The sequence below is a fragment of the Mytilus californianus genome, unplaced genomic scaffold, assembly GCF_021869535.1.
Source record: "Mytilus californianus isolate M0D057914Y unplaced genomic scaffold, xbMytCali1.0.p SCAF_13, whole genome shotgun sequence".
NCBI classification, from domain to species: domain Eukaryota; kingdom Metazoa; phylum Mollusca; class Bivalvia; order Mytilida; family Mytilidae; genus Mytilus; species Mytilus californianus.
In genome coordinates this window covers 16,275,704-16,294,376 of record NW_026262615.1, presented here as the reverse complement: position 1 = coordinate 16,294,376, position 18,673 = coordinate 16,275,704, and the positions used below count along the sequence as shown (strand labels likewise).

The 18,673-nt window shown below is 31.9% G+C and overlaps 1 protein-coding gene across 4 annotated transcripts in view; it reads right to left on the bottom strand.

Annotated features, from left to right (window-relative positions):
- The window catches only part of LOC127723253 (WASH complex subunit 2-like), a 79,446-nt gene extending 61,825 nt beyond the window's left edge, over positions 1-17,621 (bottom strand). For 2 of the 4 annotated variants that reach the window (XM_052229813.1, XM_052229814.1), the window contains exons 1-13: positions 17,487-17,621; positions 14,418-14,537; positions 13,478-13,570; positions 12,250-12,321; positions 11,138-11,203; positions 10,232-10,408; positions 6,009-6,096; positions 5,234-5,295; positions 4,723-4,806; positions 4,070-4,195; positions 2,371-2,443; positions 543-638; positions 79-191 (exon numbers count right to left, since the gene is read on the bottom strand). In XM_052229813.1, coding sequence (XP_052085773.1) covers positions 79-191; positions 543-638; positions 2,371-2,443; positions 4,070-4,195; positions 4,723-4,806; positions 5,234-5,295; positions 6,009-6,096; positions 10,232-10,408; positions 11,138-11,203; positions 12,250-12,321; positions 13,478-13,570; positions 14,418-14,537; positions 17,487-17,498 — 1,182 coding nt within the window. In that variant the 5' untranslated portion in view covers positions 17,499-17,621. Of the gene's footprint in view, positions 1-78; positions 192-542; positions 639-2,370; positions 2,444-4,069; positions 4,196-4,722; positions 4,807-5,233; positions 5,296-6,008; positions 6,097-7,394; positions 7,526-7,814; positions 7,840-10,046; positions 10,154-10,231; positions 10,409-11,137; positions 11,204-12,249; positions 12,322-13,477; positions 13,571-14,417; positions 14,538-17,486 lie in introns of those variants that run through there. The other 2 variants (XM_052229816.1, XM_052229815.1) reach the window with 2 other exon arrangements.
- Between the last annotated feature and the right edge of the window lie 1,052 nt (positions 17,622-18,673).

Below are 18,673 nucleotides of genomic sequence, written 5' to 3'. Positions count from 1 at the left end.
AAAGCCAGAAAAGACATAGATAATATATATGTATCTATATTATCCTAAAAAATGCTATTAAATGATAAATATACTTACATCTTCGTCATCATCATCAAACAATCCTTTTCCAGTAGAAAACAAGCCTCCTTTTGGTGCAAAGAGATTGTCATCTTCATCTTCTTGTATTGAGGTGGGAAACATATCATCATCTATAAATTAACACAGAAAACATATCATCATCTATGAATAGACATAGGAAACATATTGTCATCTATAAATAGACATATACTGTATTCAACATGGAAGACTTTTTCATGATTTTCTAAGTTCCTGTATATCTTAACACCAAGATATAAAACATTTCTGCCAAAGGTAATACAACAGCCTTCCAAATATCATTGACATGCAATTACTGGTTCCCCTTAAACTTTTTCCCCAAATAAACTTTTTATCAAATTTTGATGTGGCCATGGCCAATCACAGACACAGCATGTCAAAGTCTTGCCTCTGCAACTTCTCTAAGTCAAGACAATATACTATTTAAGTATCAATGTACAAACCATCTGTATGCTTTTTGGGTTTGGCCTTCTCTTTGTCTTTTTCCTTTTTGTGTTTTTTCTTTTTATGACTTGACTCAGATTCTGATCGCTGCTTTTCTGCAATTAAAATAAATATCCCAAACTTTAGCTTTTTTACAATAACAAAAAGTAAGTTTTCATTGGTATTAGTGTTTTATGTTCTTTCACTATATAATTATCAATATCTGCAACTCAAATGAGAAAAAAAGTATTGATGGAAGGATAGTTGTAATGGTATCATTTGTAAAACTGACATCACAAACATGTCAGTTGCAAATTTCTACATCATTTGGTCTTTGGTGGAAAGTTGTCTCATTGGCAAACATACCACCAGGGCTTCCAAAATAATTTTAAGCCAGCCGGACATTTTATATATTATCCCGATTTTAATCCCTTAAGACTAAATAAACAAAAGGCAACTATGGTAATCAGTTGCCGAGTTGGCCATCCCAATGATTGACATTAAAAAAACGATATTAAACTTTCTTTGATTCAAATTCGAAGTTCTGACGTAAACTGTTAAATTGGCAGTGCATCATTCGAAGTGTGCAACATCAGCGTACTTATATCAGCCTTAGACTCTTTATTTGTGCAAAATAACTTTGTCAAAAACTTTACTTTCGTTTTTTATACACGATGTTATCTTGACAATGGTAAAACATGGACCAGAGACGGATACGTAAATTCCGTGTACGTTTGCAAAGCGTGAATGAGTGGAAGTAGCTCTTTCTACGTTATTTCTTCAAGAAAATATTCGAAATAAACGTGAGATAAAGGTATCAATGACAATTTAAGCATTTTTTAAATAAATTAGGATGCATAATTAACTTTCACACCTGCGCACACGTGTACTAGATCGAACAGAGACATGTCTCTAGGTTCAAACAACGTGGTTATGACGATTTTTCATTTTCACCTTTTTATTTTTTTTTATCAACGTATTTCTGATAATTTAAATCTTTTTGACTAAATTATTTAGATGCAAACCGCTGAAATGTAAGAAAATAACTTTGAATAGACCGATCAATGTCCGGTTCAAAATAGTTTACCTGTCACCTGAACAGGTAAATTTCAGCTGTTTGACAACTAATTAGCCTTGATTAAAATGAGAAGGTATTAAAGTAGGGGTTGTTTTGATAGTACTTAATGATCATGTCACTTTTATGACCGGAAATGTGTGGCTGTTAAAGGCAAAACTTTGGGTCAAAAAGATCGCGAATTATGTTGAAATGACCGTCTCTTAAAGCCTTGAAAACTAAAAAGTAGATGACCGTTTCATGCTTTGCCCAGCCGGACTTTTACCGGACATTATACAAATGTCCGGCATATATGACCGTTTTGGAAGCCTTGCATACCACATCTTCTTATTTTTATATCAAACAAGTGCATTCTGTATGTGTCTGTCCCAAGTCAGAAGCTATAGTCAGTTGTTGTTGTTGTTCACTGTCTATCATTTGATTTTTTCATTCATTGTTTTGTACATAAATCAGGCTGTAGATTTTCTTGTTTGAATTGTTTTACATTTTGTTTTCTATAGCTTACTATACGGTGGGTTTTCTTATTTTCAAAGGCTGTATCATGACCTTTAATTGCTAATATCTACATCATTTAGTCTCTGGTTGATAGGTGTCTCTTGTCAATCATACCAAGTCTTTTATTCTTATTTCAGTAAAACCATCTGGTTATTTTATCAGTCAAGTTATAAATCCATTCATTTCATTTTAGTGGTGTCAGTAGTTTAACTCTTGTATCACTAGCCTGTCAACACTGAGGTTGTGAATTGAATCTAGCACTAAATTTGTCTTCTAACCTTTGTGTTCTTCAGCGACCACTGGAGGTGCTATTCCTAACTTTGATGCTAGCTCATCTGCAAATCCCCCAACCTGTGATAATTAACCAAGCAAACATCAATTAAGGAAGTGCCTTTATAAATCTTCACATACATGCAAGAACTAGGTACAATTTTGTAATTGTTGAACATTGGACAAAAATGGGAAATTAATTAATGCGATTTCAGAAAATGGGGTCTACAAATGCTATCAGAATTTAAGAAGCAAGTATTTATTTTTGCAAAGCCTATTGCGTTGCAATTTTGCAATAAAAACATCGCAAAAATTTCTGAACTTACAGTATCCGAACCTAACCTTTCATTTTAATGAAGTTCTCTGGTTAGTGCCAAACAACAAGGTAAACAAATAGTTGTTATATACTGAAATACATTTTGCTTAAGAAGAAGTATCAAGCAAAAAAAATATATATACGTCCACTTGTTTTTAGATATTGACATGTTTTTTTTGTTCACATATATTGTTATAAATCAGGCCATTAGTTTTCTAGTTTGAATTGTTTAACATTTACCATTTAGAGGCCTTTTATAGCCAACTCTGTGGTATGGGTTTTGCTTATTGTTGAAGGTTGTACGGTGACTAATAGTTATTAGCTTCTATGTCATTTGGTCCCTGGTGGAGAGTTGTCTCATTGGCAATCATACCACATACAGTCAAACCTCGTTGTGTCGAACTAGGTTGTGTCAAAAACTCGGATGAGTCGAAGTTATTTCTCTGTCCCGGGAAAATTCCCGTTTGATCAATGCATAATTACCTCTGATGAGTCGAACTCGGTTGATTCGAATACTCGGTTAAGTCGAGTAAATTTTATAGTCCCGTCGAAGTAAAATTGATGTAAATTGACCCCGATGTCTCGAAGTTCGAAAGTAAGAATTTTATAAAGATGCAGACCTAATGATAAAAATTCAAATCGAATGTATTTCTTATGTCACCTAATCATTTTCACAAGAGATTAAAGCTGAGTAAACATACTTGTTTGTATAACAGTTAAAATGACAATTAATAATTAACACCTATGTTGATCGTTCAAGCGGAATGTTAGTGTGTTGAACATTTTTCACCTGAGATAAAAACGAAACAAATTTAAATGACCAAAGCTGAGATTAAATGAAACGTTAGATTTAAAATTCATTAATTACAATAAATAAAAGGATTAGGACAATTATAATAAATTCATGATAATTTAATGTTAAGCAGACGACCTCATCAGAGACCGTTCAGAACTTATTTCGTGCCGCGAGGGATTTCATAATTTATAGTGACTGACCTTTGTAAATATTTGTGTAGACTATTGATTTTATTTGTGCATGATTTGTATCTGTACTTGTGTGTTTAATTATTACGAAGGATCAAAAATGGAGATTGAATACACAATCATAAGGTGTCATATCGAAAAAAGGCACACTGTTCATTGTATCTAGTTTACACAAATCTCATACCGTATTTCATGCATTCCAAACTTATGACAACTCACTCGACCTCGGATGAGTCCAACCTCGGATGAGTCGAATACTTTGATCCAGTCCCTTTGACTTCGACACAACGAGGTTCGACTGTATTATTATTTTCATATTTAAGAGTTTGGCGGGAAAAGGGAGTTCTCTGGATTTTTTAAAATATTTTGTAATATATAAATATTTTCAATGTAAATAAAAATAGAACCTTTGTATCTTTAGAATCTTCATTTTCCACTTTTTCATCTTCAACATCAGATTCTTCTGTTTCGTCGCTTTCATCACTATCTTTCTCCTTCTTTGCTTCAAACAAATCTCCTTCACTTGATTCAGACTGATAACAGAAAAAAAACATACTTTTTGGGGAATCTATTTCATTTATGATAATCATTAAAGTTGATTACAACAAATTTATTATCATTTTTTTATGTTTCATTTAGTTACCTCTTCAACTACTTTCCATAACAGTAAATTAATCACAGAAAATAAACATTAATTAAAACAAAAATTAACATTTCTCAATCAGTTTAATAACCAAAAGTATACATAAGAAAAAATAAAAACATTAAAAATAAATGTAAACTGTGTCTTGCCTGTGATTGCTACTGTCAGTGTAAAAGTGTAATGTTGATGTTCCAGATTTAACAATATTTCATGAAGGTTTAACAAAGTAACTGATGTCTGAAAAACTTAAACCTTAGAGTGTATCTAAGTGTTGATGAAGCTACCGCCGAAGGAATGTAGTAGTTTGTGGTAGGTAACTTTTGTGTGTGTACTATATTCATAATACATATATCATATGTGTCACTGTTGACATGTGTTTCTTGAAAACATTTTTTAATCTGATTTAGATGACTTTACCTCGGATGACTCAGTCATGTCAGTTCCAGTTCTTGGTTTAGAAACAGGTTTCTCAGTTTCTGATTCATCTTCTGACGAAGAGAACTGTCAAATAAAGAGTAAAATTATCAGTACTAAACATGAAATCATCAATACACAAAACTGTGGATTTATTTACTTTCATAGGTATCAATTTTGATGGATTGAGGAAAATTGAATTTCCATGGATACCTAACCCCATGTCCATGTAAAATTCTAAAATTGAGAATGGAAACTTGTAAGGAATTTCTTTTTAGTTGAACACTCAAAATTTGAGTTCCCCAATCTTTATGAAATTCACAAAAATTTAAAGTTTTAAAATAAAATAAAGCCTTGTCTTGACTGGTGCAGACAAGTGACCTTTCAAAAGCAGTAATTGTATTTGAAAACTTGAAGTTATGTATTTAACAAATATAAAATTTTCAATATGTCTGCAATAAATCTAAAAATAATTATCATGTGTAACACTGATAAAAGAAAATGGCTGTTGTACCTCTGAAGAATCTTTTTCTGCTTCACTTTCACTTAGTTCACCATGGCCAACTTCCTCCTCTTCTAAAAATAGAAATCATAAACAGTCAATATTCATTCATGTACATGACAGCTCAGGTAAGGTTTTGGAGCAAGTTAAATTCTTGATAGTCCCATGCACCCACCCTATGTAGAAGTCAAGCCATTCTTTTTCTTTTATCATAATAACTAAACATACAATATCCTGGAAAATGAACGAAGCTTTTAATTTATTTGTTTTACAAGATCTGAGGTTAAATTTGGATCAACAGGAGTGGGCTGTCCATGTTAGGCAGGTAGAAGTGTTGACACTACCTGAGCTATAGTGTTTATGATTATTTGCTTCACATTCAGTTGTCAATATGACAGCAATGGATTTTTCTAACTGTACGTCACATACTGTTGACCATTTATTTTCATTGGCATCAATTTTTCTAGGCTTGAAGAATAATTAAATTTTCTGGGATATTTGATTTGGTTGTTTTACTGAAGTCTGCAAAGATGCCTGAATAAAACTTGAATTTTGTTGAACGTTTTAATTCATTGCTCACTTTTAGCCATGAAATGCACAAAAATTGATATCTGATGTGTAATAATGAATCCACAGTAATATTAAACTCTTTGAAAACTTTTGGAAATCTATATTTTTGAATTGCATGAGGCTAAATATCGACCTTAAATCTTAGCTATGATAATTTTAGCAAGCAGAGATACCCATTGTATAGACAAATACATTTAGAAAAGAAAAAGTGTTTTACCCGATTCTTCTTCCAGTCCAACATCTTCGTTGGACATAAAGTTTGGAGTACCAATTAGGTATGGTAGTGGTCTGTTTATGTATGGATCCTAAAATAGAAAAAAACATAAGTTAGTTTCATAATATGCCTTCCTTCTTTGATTAGTATCAGTGACTTTTTTTAGTCTATATTAAGTGTTTCTTTTTTCATTTCTAGAATCTATATTTAGTTGGACAAATCTTTTCCACCAATTTAGTCTTTTATAACTTTTTAATAATATATACCTGTAACTAAAAAAATATAATTAAAGTAATTGACCAAAATACAAGGTATTTGAAAAATGCTTTCAAACAATAGATATATTAAAGTATATTTTGAACGAAATTAAAGAACCTTAGTGGGCGCGCTCACATACCCCACGTCCCCACATTGTCACTGGAGAAATAAAAAAAAAATTGTATAAGAAAAAAAAATTGAATCATAATTTCCTGTCGATATGCACATCTACATAGTATGTCCTTATTATCTACAAAGTTTCATGAAATTCTGTTGTGTGGTTTCAGAGGAGTTGCGATGACAAACTGTTGCAGAGGTATATTGAAGCAAATAAGTTCAAGGGGCGTAACTCCTAGAAAAAAAATTGAATCATAATTTCCTGTCGATATGCACATCTACCTAGTATGTCCTTATTATCTACAAAGTTTCATGAAATTCTGTTGTGTGGTTTGAGAGGAGTTGCGATGACAAGAAACAGGACTGACGGACTGACTGACGGACGGACTGATGGACGGATCAAAAACATTATACCCTCCGCAACTCGTTGCGTGGGGTATAATTAGTAAGGCATGTCTTTTTCATTTTAATTTCTATTTGCTCTTGAAAATTCAAGATGAAAATACAAATAATGGTCAGTATCATCTCTGGACTTAACTCCATCAAATATTGAAGTTTTAAGAGTCAACAATCCTAAAATTAAACCCAAATAATTTAATCACACATTTTCTATATTTGATATAAAAATTTACCCTACCTTTCTTTGAAAGGATAAATTATGTCACTACAGATGATACAATTTTAACACAGGTTAGGCATGAGAGACATGATTTATTAACCCTTACATAGTGTCTGTCATCACTTCTGGTTTATGCGTTTAATTGCAAAAGCCATATGTGTAAATGTTTCTGTAATAATATGTCAATCTCCTTTGTATTATGATTTGTCCCTCCAATACTGCCCCTTTGGTACCCCTCTAGCTTCTTCATTAACAAACCTTAGCTTCTAATATAGGATCCACCCTGTAATTTGTTTCATCATCTTCAGAGTCAGAATTTACAAACCTTAGCCTCTAATATAGGATCCACCCTATAATTTGTGTCGTCATCATCTTCCGAGTCAGAATTTACAAACCTTAGCCTCTAATATAGGATCCACCCTATAATTTGTGTCGTCATCATCTTCCGAGTCAGAATTTACAAATCTTAGCCTCTAATATAGGATCCACCCTATAATTTGTGTCGTCATCATCTTCTGAGTCAGAATTTACAAACCTTAGCCTCTAATATAGGATCCACCCTATAATTTGTGTCGTCATCATCTTCTGAGTCAGAATTTACAAACCTTAGCCTCTAATATAGGTGCCACCGAATAATTTGTGTCGTCATCATCTTCAGAGTCAGAATTTACAAACCTTAGCCTCTAATATAGGATCCACCCTATAATTTGTGTCGTCATCATCTTCTGAGTCAGAATTTACAAACCTTAGCCTCTAATATAGGTGCCACCGAATAATTTGTGTCGTCATCATCTTCCGAGTCAGAATTTACAAACCTTAGCCTCTAATATAGGATCCACCCTATAATTTGTGTCATCATCATCTTCAGAGTCAGAATTTACAAACCTTAGCCTCTAATATAGGATCCACCCTATAGGTTGCAATTCTGTAAATACAGACAATGCAATTTCCCATAGGAACTCCCTTTGCGGCTAAAACTGTGACACTTTTACTATGAAGTTTCGTGAAAAATAATATCCCAGAACGGAAAGTTTATATGCACTACTATTTTATTCAAAGGTCAAAATATAGGGCTGTGCGGCATATTTTCAACATTTATATGCCCTGAACTTCTAAGAGTTTAAACTTATACTAAAATTCTATACTACCCTTACCTCCATTTTTGGACCTCCTAAGAATTAAAATTTAGCCGCTACCATGTTTATCTATACTGGTTACATTCCCAAGTGATGTCTCTATGAGATGAAACACAGAGATCATCAATGGGAACCAGTACGTTAACAAATTAACATACCTATGAATATTAAATATCTCCCCAAAAGAGGCGTGGTTTGAGAAACAGCTGTATTTACAAAGTGCAACCTATACAAACATTTATTCAAATAGAAAACTCTCTAAAAACACTTTTTCTCACAACATTACTTATTTATCAGAATTATAGCCTTAAAGAAATCACTGCATATACTCTAAGTCTCCTTTTACAGTACATTTTATACCCCTACCCCTGTTTCAATTTTATAAAGATTTTGAAAACAAGACTCTAATTATTGCCAGTTTACCCTATGTGCATGTTTTCTGACATGAACTGTCTAAAACCTGTTTGAAACTATTCTGATAACAAATTGAAAGCATTTTAGAATACTATAAATGTTTTGTTTAGTAGTTAAGCATTCCAACATTCAAGATTATACAAAGTATCAAATCCTGCCTGTGTCTCCAGTCCACATCTTACTGTATGCCTATTTGTCAATGAAAGTTCACAATTTCTGCCTCAAATGGTCAGTTTAGAATTCTTGTCACAACAGTATCATCCCTAACCATATATCTAACATAAGTTAGTTAATATATGTCCTAGAAGTGTTTAAACAAAGGCATATTTGCAAAAGTTGTATTTATGAAGATATCAGTCTGGTGCATAAATTCACTAAAAGTTTCATTGAAATGACTACTTACATCTGATTTTTGCATAACTTCCTAGCACAGTTATTGTTTACTTTATAAAAGACCTTTAAAATAAAAAAATCATAGCATTTACAAGTTAAATTATCTGTTTTATGACTCAGGGGTAGGCATTTTCCTCTGTTTTTTGCCCCTGGGGCCTCACATTTCCTAATTTTTTTCCCTGTTTCTAGCAATGTGAAATATTTACTACATATTAAGGATAGAACACACTATTGTAAGTTTTACTGAGGTCTTTTTGTAATTCTAGCTTGTACTTTTTTATGCCGCAGTCACAAAAAAGCACATTTAGGCGTTACGGCTTACTTTTGGGTTATCGACAGGACAAAAACACCCCACCAGAAATATTTAGGAAGGATCAATGAGTTGCAATTACTGCGAAGAGTAAATATAAGCACTTCTAAACAATTTAAATTACAAATAGGCATATATTATGAATTTATTTTGAATTCAGGGCTTTAAGTAAACCATGCATACTTTAAACTGTGAATTTATGCTGAGTCATCATAGTTAAGGCCCAGGATTTTCTCAATCTTCATGAAATATTTATAAAACTTCATATTTGAGTTAAATTCTTTAAAATCTCTGAGATAAACCAGATTTTGTGAAATTCTGTATGTTCTATTTTTTAACCCTATATAGGTTGCAATTCTGTAAATACAGACAATGCAATTTCCCATAGGAACTCCCTTTGCGGCTAAAACTGTGACACTTTTACTATGAAGTTTCGTGAAAAATAATATCCCAGAACGGAAAGTTTATATGCACTACTATTTTATTCAAAGGTCAAAATATAGGGCTGTGCGGCATATTTTCAACATTTATATGCCCTGAACTTCTAAGAGTTTAAACTTATACTAAAATTCTATACTACCCTTACCTCCATTTTTGGACCTCCTAAGAATTAAAATTTAGCCGCTACCATGTTTATCTATACTGGTTACATTCCCAAGTGATGTCTCTATGAGATGAAACACAGAGATCATCAATGGGAACCAGTACGTTAACAAATTAACATACCTATGAATATTAAATATCTCCCCAAAAGAGGCGTGGTTTGAGAAACAGCTGTATTTACAAAGTGCAACCTATAATTTGTGTCGTCATCATCTTCAGAGTCAGAATTTACAAACCTTAGCCTCTAATATAGGATCCACCCTATAATTTGTGTCGTCATCATCTTCCGAGTCAGAATTTACAAACCTTAGCCTCTAATATAGGATCCACCCTATAATTTGTGTCGTCATCATCTTCTGAGTCAGAATTTACAAACCTTAGCCTCTAATATAGGATCCACCCTATAATTTGTGTCGTCATCATCTTCCGAGTCAGAATTTACAACATTAGAATCCAATGCCTCAAATGCATCCTCTGTTACTTTTATCCCCAACTGTAATGCTTCCGATACTTTTGGTATTAATTCTGCTTCTCTTTGTTCTCTTGTCTTTTCCTGAAAATGGACAGATGGATTACAATATTGACAATGTGGGTATTTTTGTGGATTGTTCATTTCACAATTTCAATGCAGTAGAAACTTTTCACGTGGGTGTTAATTTCAATATGTAAAAGGAGTTGCGTCGGATAGAAATCGACCGTATGCAAGTACACGTATACATGTACATGTATAAGACTTTGATTGATTTTGGAACATTCATATACAAAATAAAAGATGGATTTTGGTCTATTTTGTAGATTTTTTTTATAACAGTTCTATTCTTAAACAGTTAAAACTTTCCATAAAAACTTGTTCAACCCGAAATAGGTTAACAGATGTATTGATATTCATTTGCATAAGGTCGATTTCTATCCGAAGCAGCTCATTTTACATATTGAAATTAACACCCATGTGAAAAGTTTCTATGCTCAAATGTTCACCTTGCATTTGGTTGATGTTTCATTGAATTTCAACCAAGATATTTATCTCCTTTTATTTACTGTGTTGTCGATATGTTTAAATATACATGAAAATCTCAGAAAAGTCTGCACTACCTTCGTAGTGTCATGGAAGCATGTTCACCTCAAGTGCAGGATTGATTGATTAATTGGTGATTGCTTTACGCCGCATCAGCACAAAAAGGCTATATCGCGGCAATCAAGTGCGGGAGGTTTTGGGTTTTAAAGAAAGATCTTCCTACCTAAAGAAAAACAAAATTTAACGAAATGTTTCATAAATATTCACCTGTGATTCTTCCTTGTTTGATTCTTTTGCTGTTTCCTCGCTGCTTACATCTTCATCATAAACTCTCTAATATATTAATGAAATAATATGTCTAAAGTCATTATTTTCATTTTAATTTTATTTCAACACTTTTTTTAACAAAGCATTCATATCTATTTTAGTGAAATATATCATCTCTTATTTTGAACAACAGTCTTGTAATATTCAGGCAAAAAATAATTGCAACATTTTCCCTGAATTTAAAAAAAGAACAGTGTTTTAAATATTATTTGGCAGAAAACATGACATTTGCAATCTGTAACACCTAAAGAAAATGCTTGCATATTATCATGAAAAGTCAATTCAGAGTCTTGCAACTGAGCAAAGTATTTTTGTCACTTTTTCTATTTATTCTCCCCTAAGTGTATAAATAATTTTCTAATTTTTTTACAGCAGAAGTATTAATTTTCATGGTGTGTTCATTTCTTAATTTATTTGTGGTGTTCTTTTTTAGTTTTAGTACTTTTGCAGTGTGTTTATTCATTTAGTATTTTCTGGTTGACTCTTCTGTTTTATTTTCCTAATGTACTAATTTTTATGCCCCATTAATGGCCATTATGTGTTTCGGTCTGTGCGTCCGTTCGTCCATCCGTCCATTTGTCTCGCTTCAGGATAAAATTTTTGGTCAAGGTAGTTTTTGATGAAGTTGAAGTCCAACCATCTTGAAACTTAGTACACATGTTCCCTATGACATGATCTTTCTCATTTTAATGCCAAATTAGGAGTTTTGACCCCAATTTCACGGTCCACTGAACATAGAAAATGATAGTGCGAGTGGGGCATCCGTGTACTATGGACACATTCTTGTTATCATTATTTTCACATTATATTCATGCTAGAAGTAATTATTTGATGCATTAATATTTTTTGTATTTTTAGCTTAATCATTTTTATTTTAAGATTTTTCAAAGAGTTCTCCATTTTTATTATTTTTGATGGTGTATTCATATATATTTTTAGCATTCTAATGATTAGTTAATCGTAAGCATTTTCATGATGTTTTCATTTTTTATAGGTCCCATTGCAAAAGCTAGAAAATATATAATATTGATTTTTAATCATCTCATACTTACATTTTCAACAAACTGTGTATTGGCCAACATAATGAAATCATTGAAAACATTGTGTACTCTAACACCTGTCATCTGAAAATACAATACAAATAATTGTATCTATAATAATTTCAGATTTTATCTATTTTGTGTTTAGATACTGGAATTAATGGTGCATGATTGATAAAAACTTCTCTTCTAACTAGGCTACTTTTCTTTTACATTTTTTTAAATCTAAAGTATATATATATGATTAAAATCTGTAAATTTCTCTTTTCGACACCATGAAGGCAATTTTTCTTCCTATTCTATGTGCCAGTAAGATCAACTATTTCCTCTCAAAAAAAGATAACAATCATTAAAAGAAATAATGATATTTGGTAATTTAAAAATATCCAAAGACTAATACTTTTATGACTGTTTTATATTTCAAAATGGCAAGCATTTTTACAGATAAATTAAGGAGCTCAATTTATCCTTGGTATTATCACCAATTTTTATTTTCAAATTGGCTAAAAGGTCTTTAGCTATCAACTAAGGAGCTCACAACCTCTTCTCAATAATTTTATGTACAATTCAATAAACTGTTGACACATAGATATATCTCGCCTGTTGACATAAAATTCAGAAAAAGACAATCTGATGGACAGCAATATTGCTTATTAATTCAAAGTTGCTGGACCATGATCTAGTGGGTAGGGCCTAAAAATGGTTGCGATCTGAGATGTACAGACAGTAATGTAACTTTATAGAAAATATCATTGTCTATTGTAAGTAGGTCTTATCAAACTAACTTAAGCAGAAAACTTAACATTGAAAATTGCTAATTAATTCAAAGTCACTGAGCCATGACCTAGGGGCAGGGCCTTGAAATAGTCGTCAAACTGATATGTACTGATAGTAATAAAATATCAATGATCTATCACAAGTAGTTCCTATCAAACTAACTTAAGCAGAAAACTTTACATTGGAAATTGCTAATCATTTCAAAGTCGCTGAACCATGACCTAGGGGCAGAGCCTTGAAATAGTCGTCAAACTGATATGTACTGATAGTAATGCAACTTTATGTAAAATATCAATGATCTATCACAAGTAGTTCTTACCAAACTAACTTAAGCAGAAAACTAAACATTGAAAATTACTAATTAATTCAAATATGCGACCACATGCTATAAGAATTTTCCTTTAAATGTATATCATCCACTTTTTTCTCAATTTCAACTGTATATAATATTGTTAGCGTTTACCTTTGTGTCATGAAGAAGGCCATCCACCTCTTTTCCAATCTCATGCACTCTGGAGATCATTTGTTGTGAAAAGTCTTGTAAATGGTGAAGTAACTATAAGATTAAAAATCATGATTTGCATGATTTGTTAAGAAAATCATGAAAATCTCATTGTCAGAAAAAAAAGATAAACATGGTATTCTTCATACTTTCAATAATTCCCCACTTTGAAACTATGTTTAATACTATTACAAAATGTACACATTTCTTAAAAGTGCAGGAACTGAGAAGACAAATTATTGTGTAATTTTGTTTTCATTCCAGTCATTAGCTTTATTGAGGTAACATGACTATCACATGATTATTTAAAACAAATTTTCTTATAAGTATATTCAACAGTAATTACAGACTTTAATTAACATAAAGCCTTCATGAACATAGTGAGCTTGTACAGCTACATGCAAGAAAAGGGTATACTGTAAAAATCAGAAATTGATTTATGCATTTATTATCATGAATGCTTGACCATGTTGACCACTAGCAGAAATGCATAATCTAATTAATGTGATGGCAAATATTTTATGAAGGAAAATTCACTACTGAAATTAAGTATGCAAGTTTTTATTTTTGCGAATCTGATACTGTTGCATTTTTCGCAAACATTGCAATAATTTCTGAATTTAAAGTATTATGTAAAAGACTAAAATTAGTGAAAACATTAATATGAAGATGCTTTTAAAAAATAATTTTCATATTGTTTTTTTTTTCATTGTTCAATTTTATATCATCTGAACCCTTGGAAGCCTGAAGTTTTTTTTATGTTAATGGGTGAATATTACATGTATCTTAATTCCAATTCTTGACTATGTTTTGCCAATACATAAAACTTCATAAAATTGACAAGGAATAACAAAACTTCTATTCATTAACTGACATCATAGATTACATAATGTTCTCATACCCCAGCATCACCAGCAAGGGACCAGTTGTTGGCACTCTTCCTCATCTCATCTATGGTCCATGATTTTTCCCAAAGCCTTGGACCATTGCTAGGGGATTCCCCATTTACTGGACCATTCATCTACAAAAGGAAGAAACAATATTTCTGCTTATTGTTCACAATTTTAGTAGCTTAGGAATTGTTTAATTAAATGGTGTCATAAGTTCAGCACACACAAGGGAATTTCGTTAAAACAAGTTAAACTGCAAAGTGAATAACTGCACATTAATGTTACCACCACTATAAGCATGATAAGTATTTTTAAAATTTGAAGTTGATGAATCAAAGATGTGAAAAAGCATCACAAGAAATATATACAAGCTTGATTCTAATTTTCAGAAAGCCCTGATTTGTAGTTCCTGAGCAAAATGAGACAACAATTTTAAACATGGTCATTTATATGTATAAAAATATGCAGGTGTTCCAAACAGTTTGGTAATTCTGACTCTCTTGGGAAAAGTTTTGGCAAAAATGCATTGTACAATGCAGAGCTCACACTACTTCAGAATCATAGGGAGAAGTGACTTCTCTTTTTGAAACTAATCATGCTAATAGGCAGAAGTGGTGAGATTTGAAAGAGAAGTGCTTGTATGCTCGCTTGCGGCACTACAATGTTTTTTTGATTTTTACTATAATAAAAAGGGCCATATGTATCCTATTTATCTATTTTTTATATTGTTCAATTTATACCTGAGTATACAATTAAAGTAACAGTTGTTTCAGTTTATTATTTAGTTGCACAATTATATAAGTCCTCTTGTCAGAAACCACCAACTGAATATCTAGTACTAAAAAGAACTTTTTTTTATATCAAAAAGGAAAAGAAAGTATAATATATCAATTAAAATTCAATCAAAAAATTATTCTGTATATCATGTTTATGAAATTCATTGTTTCTCTGACATTAAAAAGCAGGGATCGAAGTTAAAATTTTGGCATGGTAGCCCACAGCTTTAATTTTGTAGCCCACATATATAGTCCTATACAAGAAAAGCAGAAATTTAAGTAGCCCACACCAAATTTTAGGGGCCATTGGCGAGTGGGCCCCTGCTAATTTCAAACCCTGAAAAGATATATAAACTTTACAAAGTTGAGCAACTTTAATCAATAAAAGAAACAATGCTTATAAATGGAAATATATTCATTAAGCAAGGAGATCTAAACAAAAGTCTGTTAATGCGTGTGGAATGTGGAATTTTTCCTTTTGGGATCAATTTTCTTGTCGGCTGTGCAATTCGTGCATCCGTAGTTATTATTGTAAGAATACGGATTTCGATCATATCTGGTCCAGTTCAGATCAATCCCACCTCCGTAGTTCGCACAATTATTTCAATAGCGGACGAAGAAAATTTACAAAATAAACGGTTTGACAAGTTATTTGGAAAGGAATATGACATTTTTAATGCAATAAATGGATTGAACATTAACTAAAGTCACTTTTCAACAAGTTCTTATGAAGAAAAAAAATTATTTTGCTGAAAATCAGAATGTTTTGATGTACGCTCTCAAGTAACAAGTACCGGAAGTGTTAAAAAGTTGTCTGTATGAAATAACATATAATTAATCTGTATAGTCAATACTTTCTCTTTTCTAAAAAAATAAATTGTTTATGTCTTTGAATTTCTTTACTTATAAATGAAAAATTGCTGTTTCATCAGCTTGGTAAAAATTGAAAATTAACGACGGCGAAAGCAACTGAAAGCGAGTATTGTGAACACCAGGGCGACTAGTTATCGCTTTTGACAGTCAGGCTAAGCAAAGTGAAAGACGAGGAAGCAACTTCTTTGCCCCAGTTGTCTGCTAGCATGAGCCCTGACAATGTATATGTCTTATCTAAAGGTGTGGCAACCTTCTGATGAGGGCTATTTCTAAAGAGATAAAAATGAAAATATATATAAGTCAAATTGCCTTTATCATGTTTATACCTTAAATGGCATGAATTTATAGCAAAAGGAACAATTAGTCTTAAATATCCATTTTTTTTAATTTTCAGTTTCATAAGTAATTAGACCTGAGAAATATGAGTTTTAAGAAACTTTCATAGCCTTGCACATCATGTACATTTAACATGTTTAATTTATTTGTTTATCTGTTCAGAACTACTGATGAGAAGTATTTCTTTTAGAATTTGCTGCATTTTTTCAAAAATGTTTGCCATTCCATGTAAAATATTGTGAATTTAAAATGAAAATGTTTTGACACTGGAATAAATCGAGGGATAGTTTCTCATTTGGGAGACTATTACAAATATGGTGGGTTGCATACAATCTGTTTATAAATAATTGTTTTAGTCTTTTTAAATACCAATTACAAACAACTACATGTAGCTAATGATATGTAGGTACAAAGTTCTTGCTAAACTTCACCAAACAACAGATCCATGTAACAGTTTGCAACTAACTCTGGCTCATACCACAATTATTTCCCTTTGCTCACGAGTCCAATACATTTGTAATAAAAAAATAGGCATATTTTCCAGATTTTTGTTTGTACCTTTTATTTGAGAAAGTGAGTGATTCATGGTCATAATGGTATAATTAGGTAGAAAAATAATGAATTCAGATCTAGAGTTATAAGACCAAAAAATTGTATTTGAAAATGAAAGTTGTAAATTTTCACTTAAACATGTTAAAGGTCAAATTTTTGCTTTTATCTTACATAGTGGTTGTTATTTGAACCCTATGGATGTGTAATTAGGTGTTCAGACGAAAGCAGCGATAGATTTTCCTGAGAAAAGGTTGAACTTCATTCTCATTTTGTTTGAACTGGTGCAATTTTACAAATAAGTCATTATTTTTAACAAAGAATGTGTTGTAAAAGTAATTGTGGTATGAGGTCGACTATCGCATGGGAAATAAATCAGTATCATGTATGATGTGATGACACTATTTGTTATAAAGTTTTGCGGATATGTGAAAAATTATGTACAATGTGAACAAAATTTAACCATGTTTACAGCCCTTTAAATATGTACGGTGTAATGTCAATGTTCACATTTTGATACTAATGTTCCCTCATATTTTTGTTTACCTCTGGTTCCATTATGATATTATTTTGATGTATAAATGACTAGATGTGGGTGTTCGTCTATTTGTATTTTTCCATTTCCTGTGGCCTGTCACATGATCACAGTAAATTATCTCCCCTTATAGTACAATTCCTAAGTCTCTGTGTATCTTCCTCCTATATACACGGAACACCTTTACTTACCGTTGAATCTTTTTCCGTCCTTTAGGACCACCCCTAACGTAACACCCCCCAAATGTGTCCGATTCCCCCAAACGTGTCCACATGACGTCACTGAAATGCAAAACATGTCTTACGGCGCCAAAGCTTGTCATTTGTATGAACGCCCAAACGTCTCCATTTTTTAATAAACACCCAAACGTGCCTAATCCCCCGAACGTGTCCATATCAAGCTTATTTTTTTTCCTTTATTATAGGATTAACTGTGACGCCTTTTTAAAGGAATTTATTGGTGTATAAACTCGACTAAATCACTCACAACCAAATAAAAGTCCGAAGGACTTTTATGATATGTTTGTGAGTGACTTGGTACAGTTTATACACCAATAATTTAATGTTGGATGTAACGCGTCTTCTGATTGGCTGACGTTGTTTTGTTATCAGCTCATAGACATAATTTTGTCATGTGACCGTGACGTCATCAACGTTATTTCATGGTTTACTCCGGTATAAAATGGAATTTAGAATTCAGTAAATTATAAGAAATTACTGTTATATTTTTTTCTGTCTATTCGAAATAACATAAAAAATGTGGTGCACACTTTAAAATAACACGCTACGCGGGTTATTCAGTGTGCACCACATTTTTGATGTTATTACCTGACTTCATAGACAGAAAAAATATTACAGTCATTCCTTAAATAAATTCTTTTAAAAAGGCGTTTAATCCTTATAATTCTTTAAAATTAGAGATAAGGAATGTATTCGTAACCTCTACGACACGTAAATTGAATATTTGTGTCATTGAATAGGCCTGGCGTATGAATATATTTGTTGGTTAACGCAAAAATATGTACTCCATGAAATTTGCAATCTGATAAAAAATAAACTACAAAAACTCTTATTATCATTCAAACGAATGTTTTGTGTTTATTATTTAATTTAACTATTAAGACCTATTAACGCGAACAGATAATAAATTTTGTTAACGTCGATCCGGATTGTGTCATTATCGCCGCCATCTTGTTGAC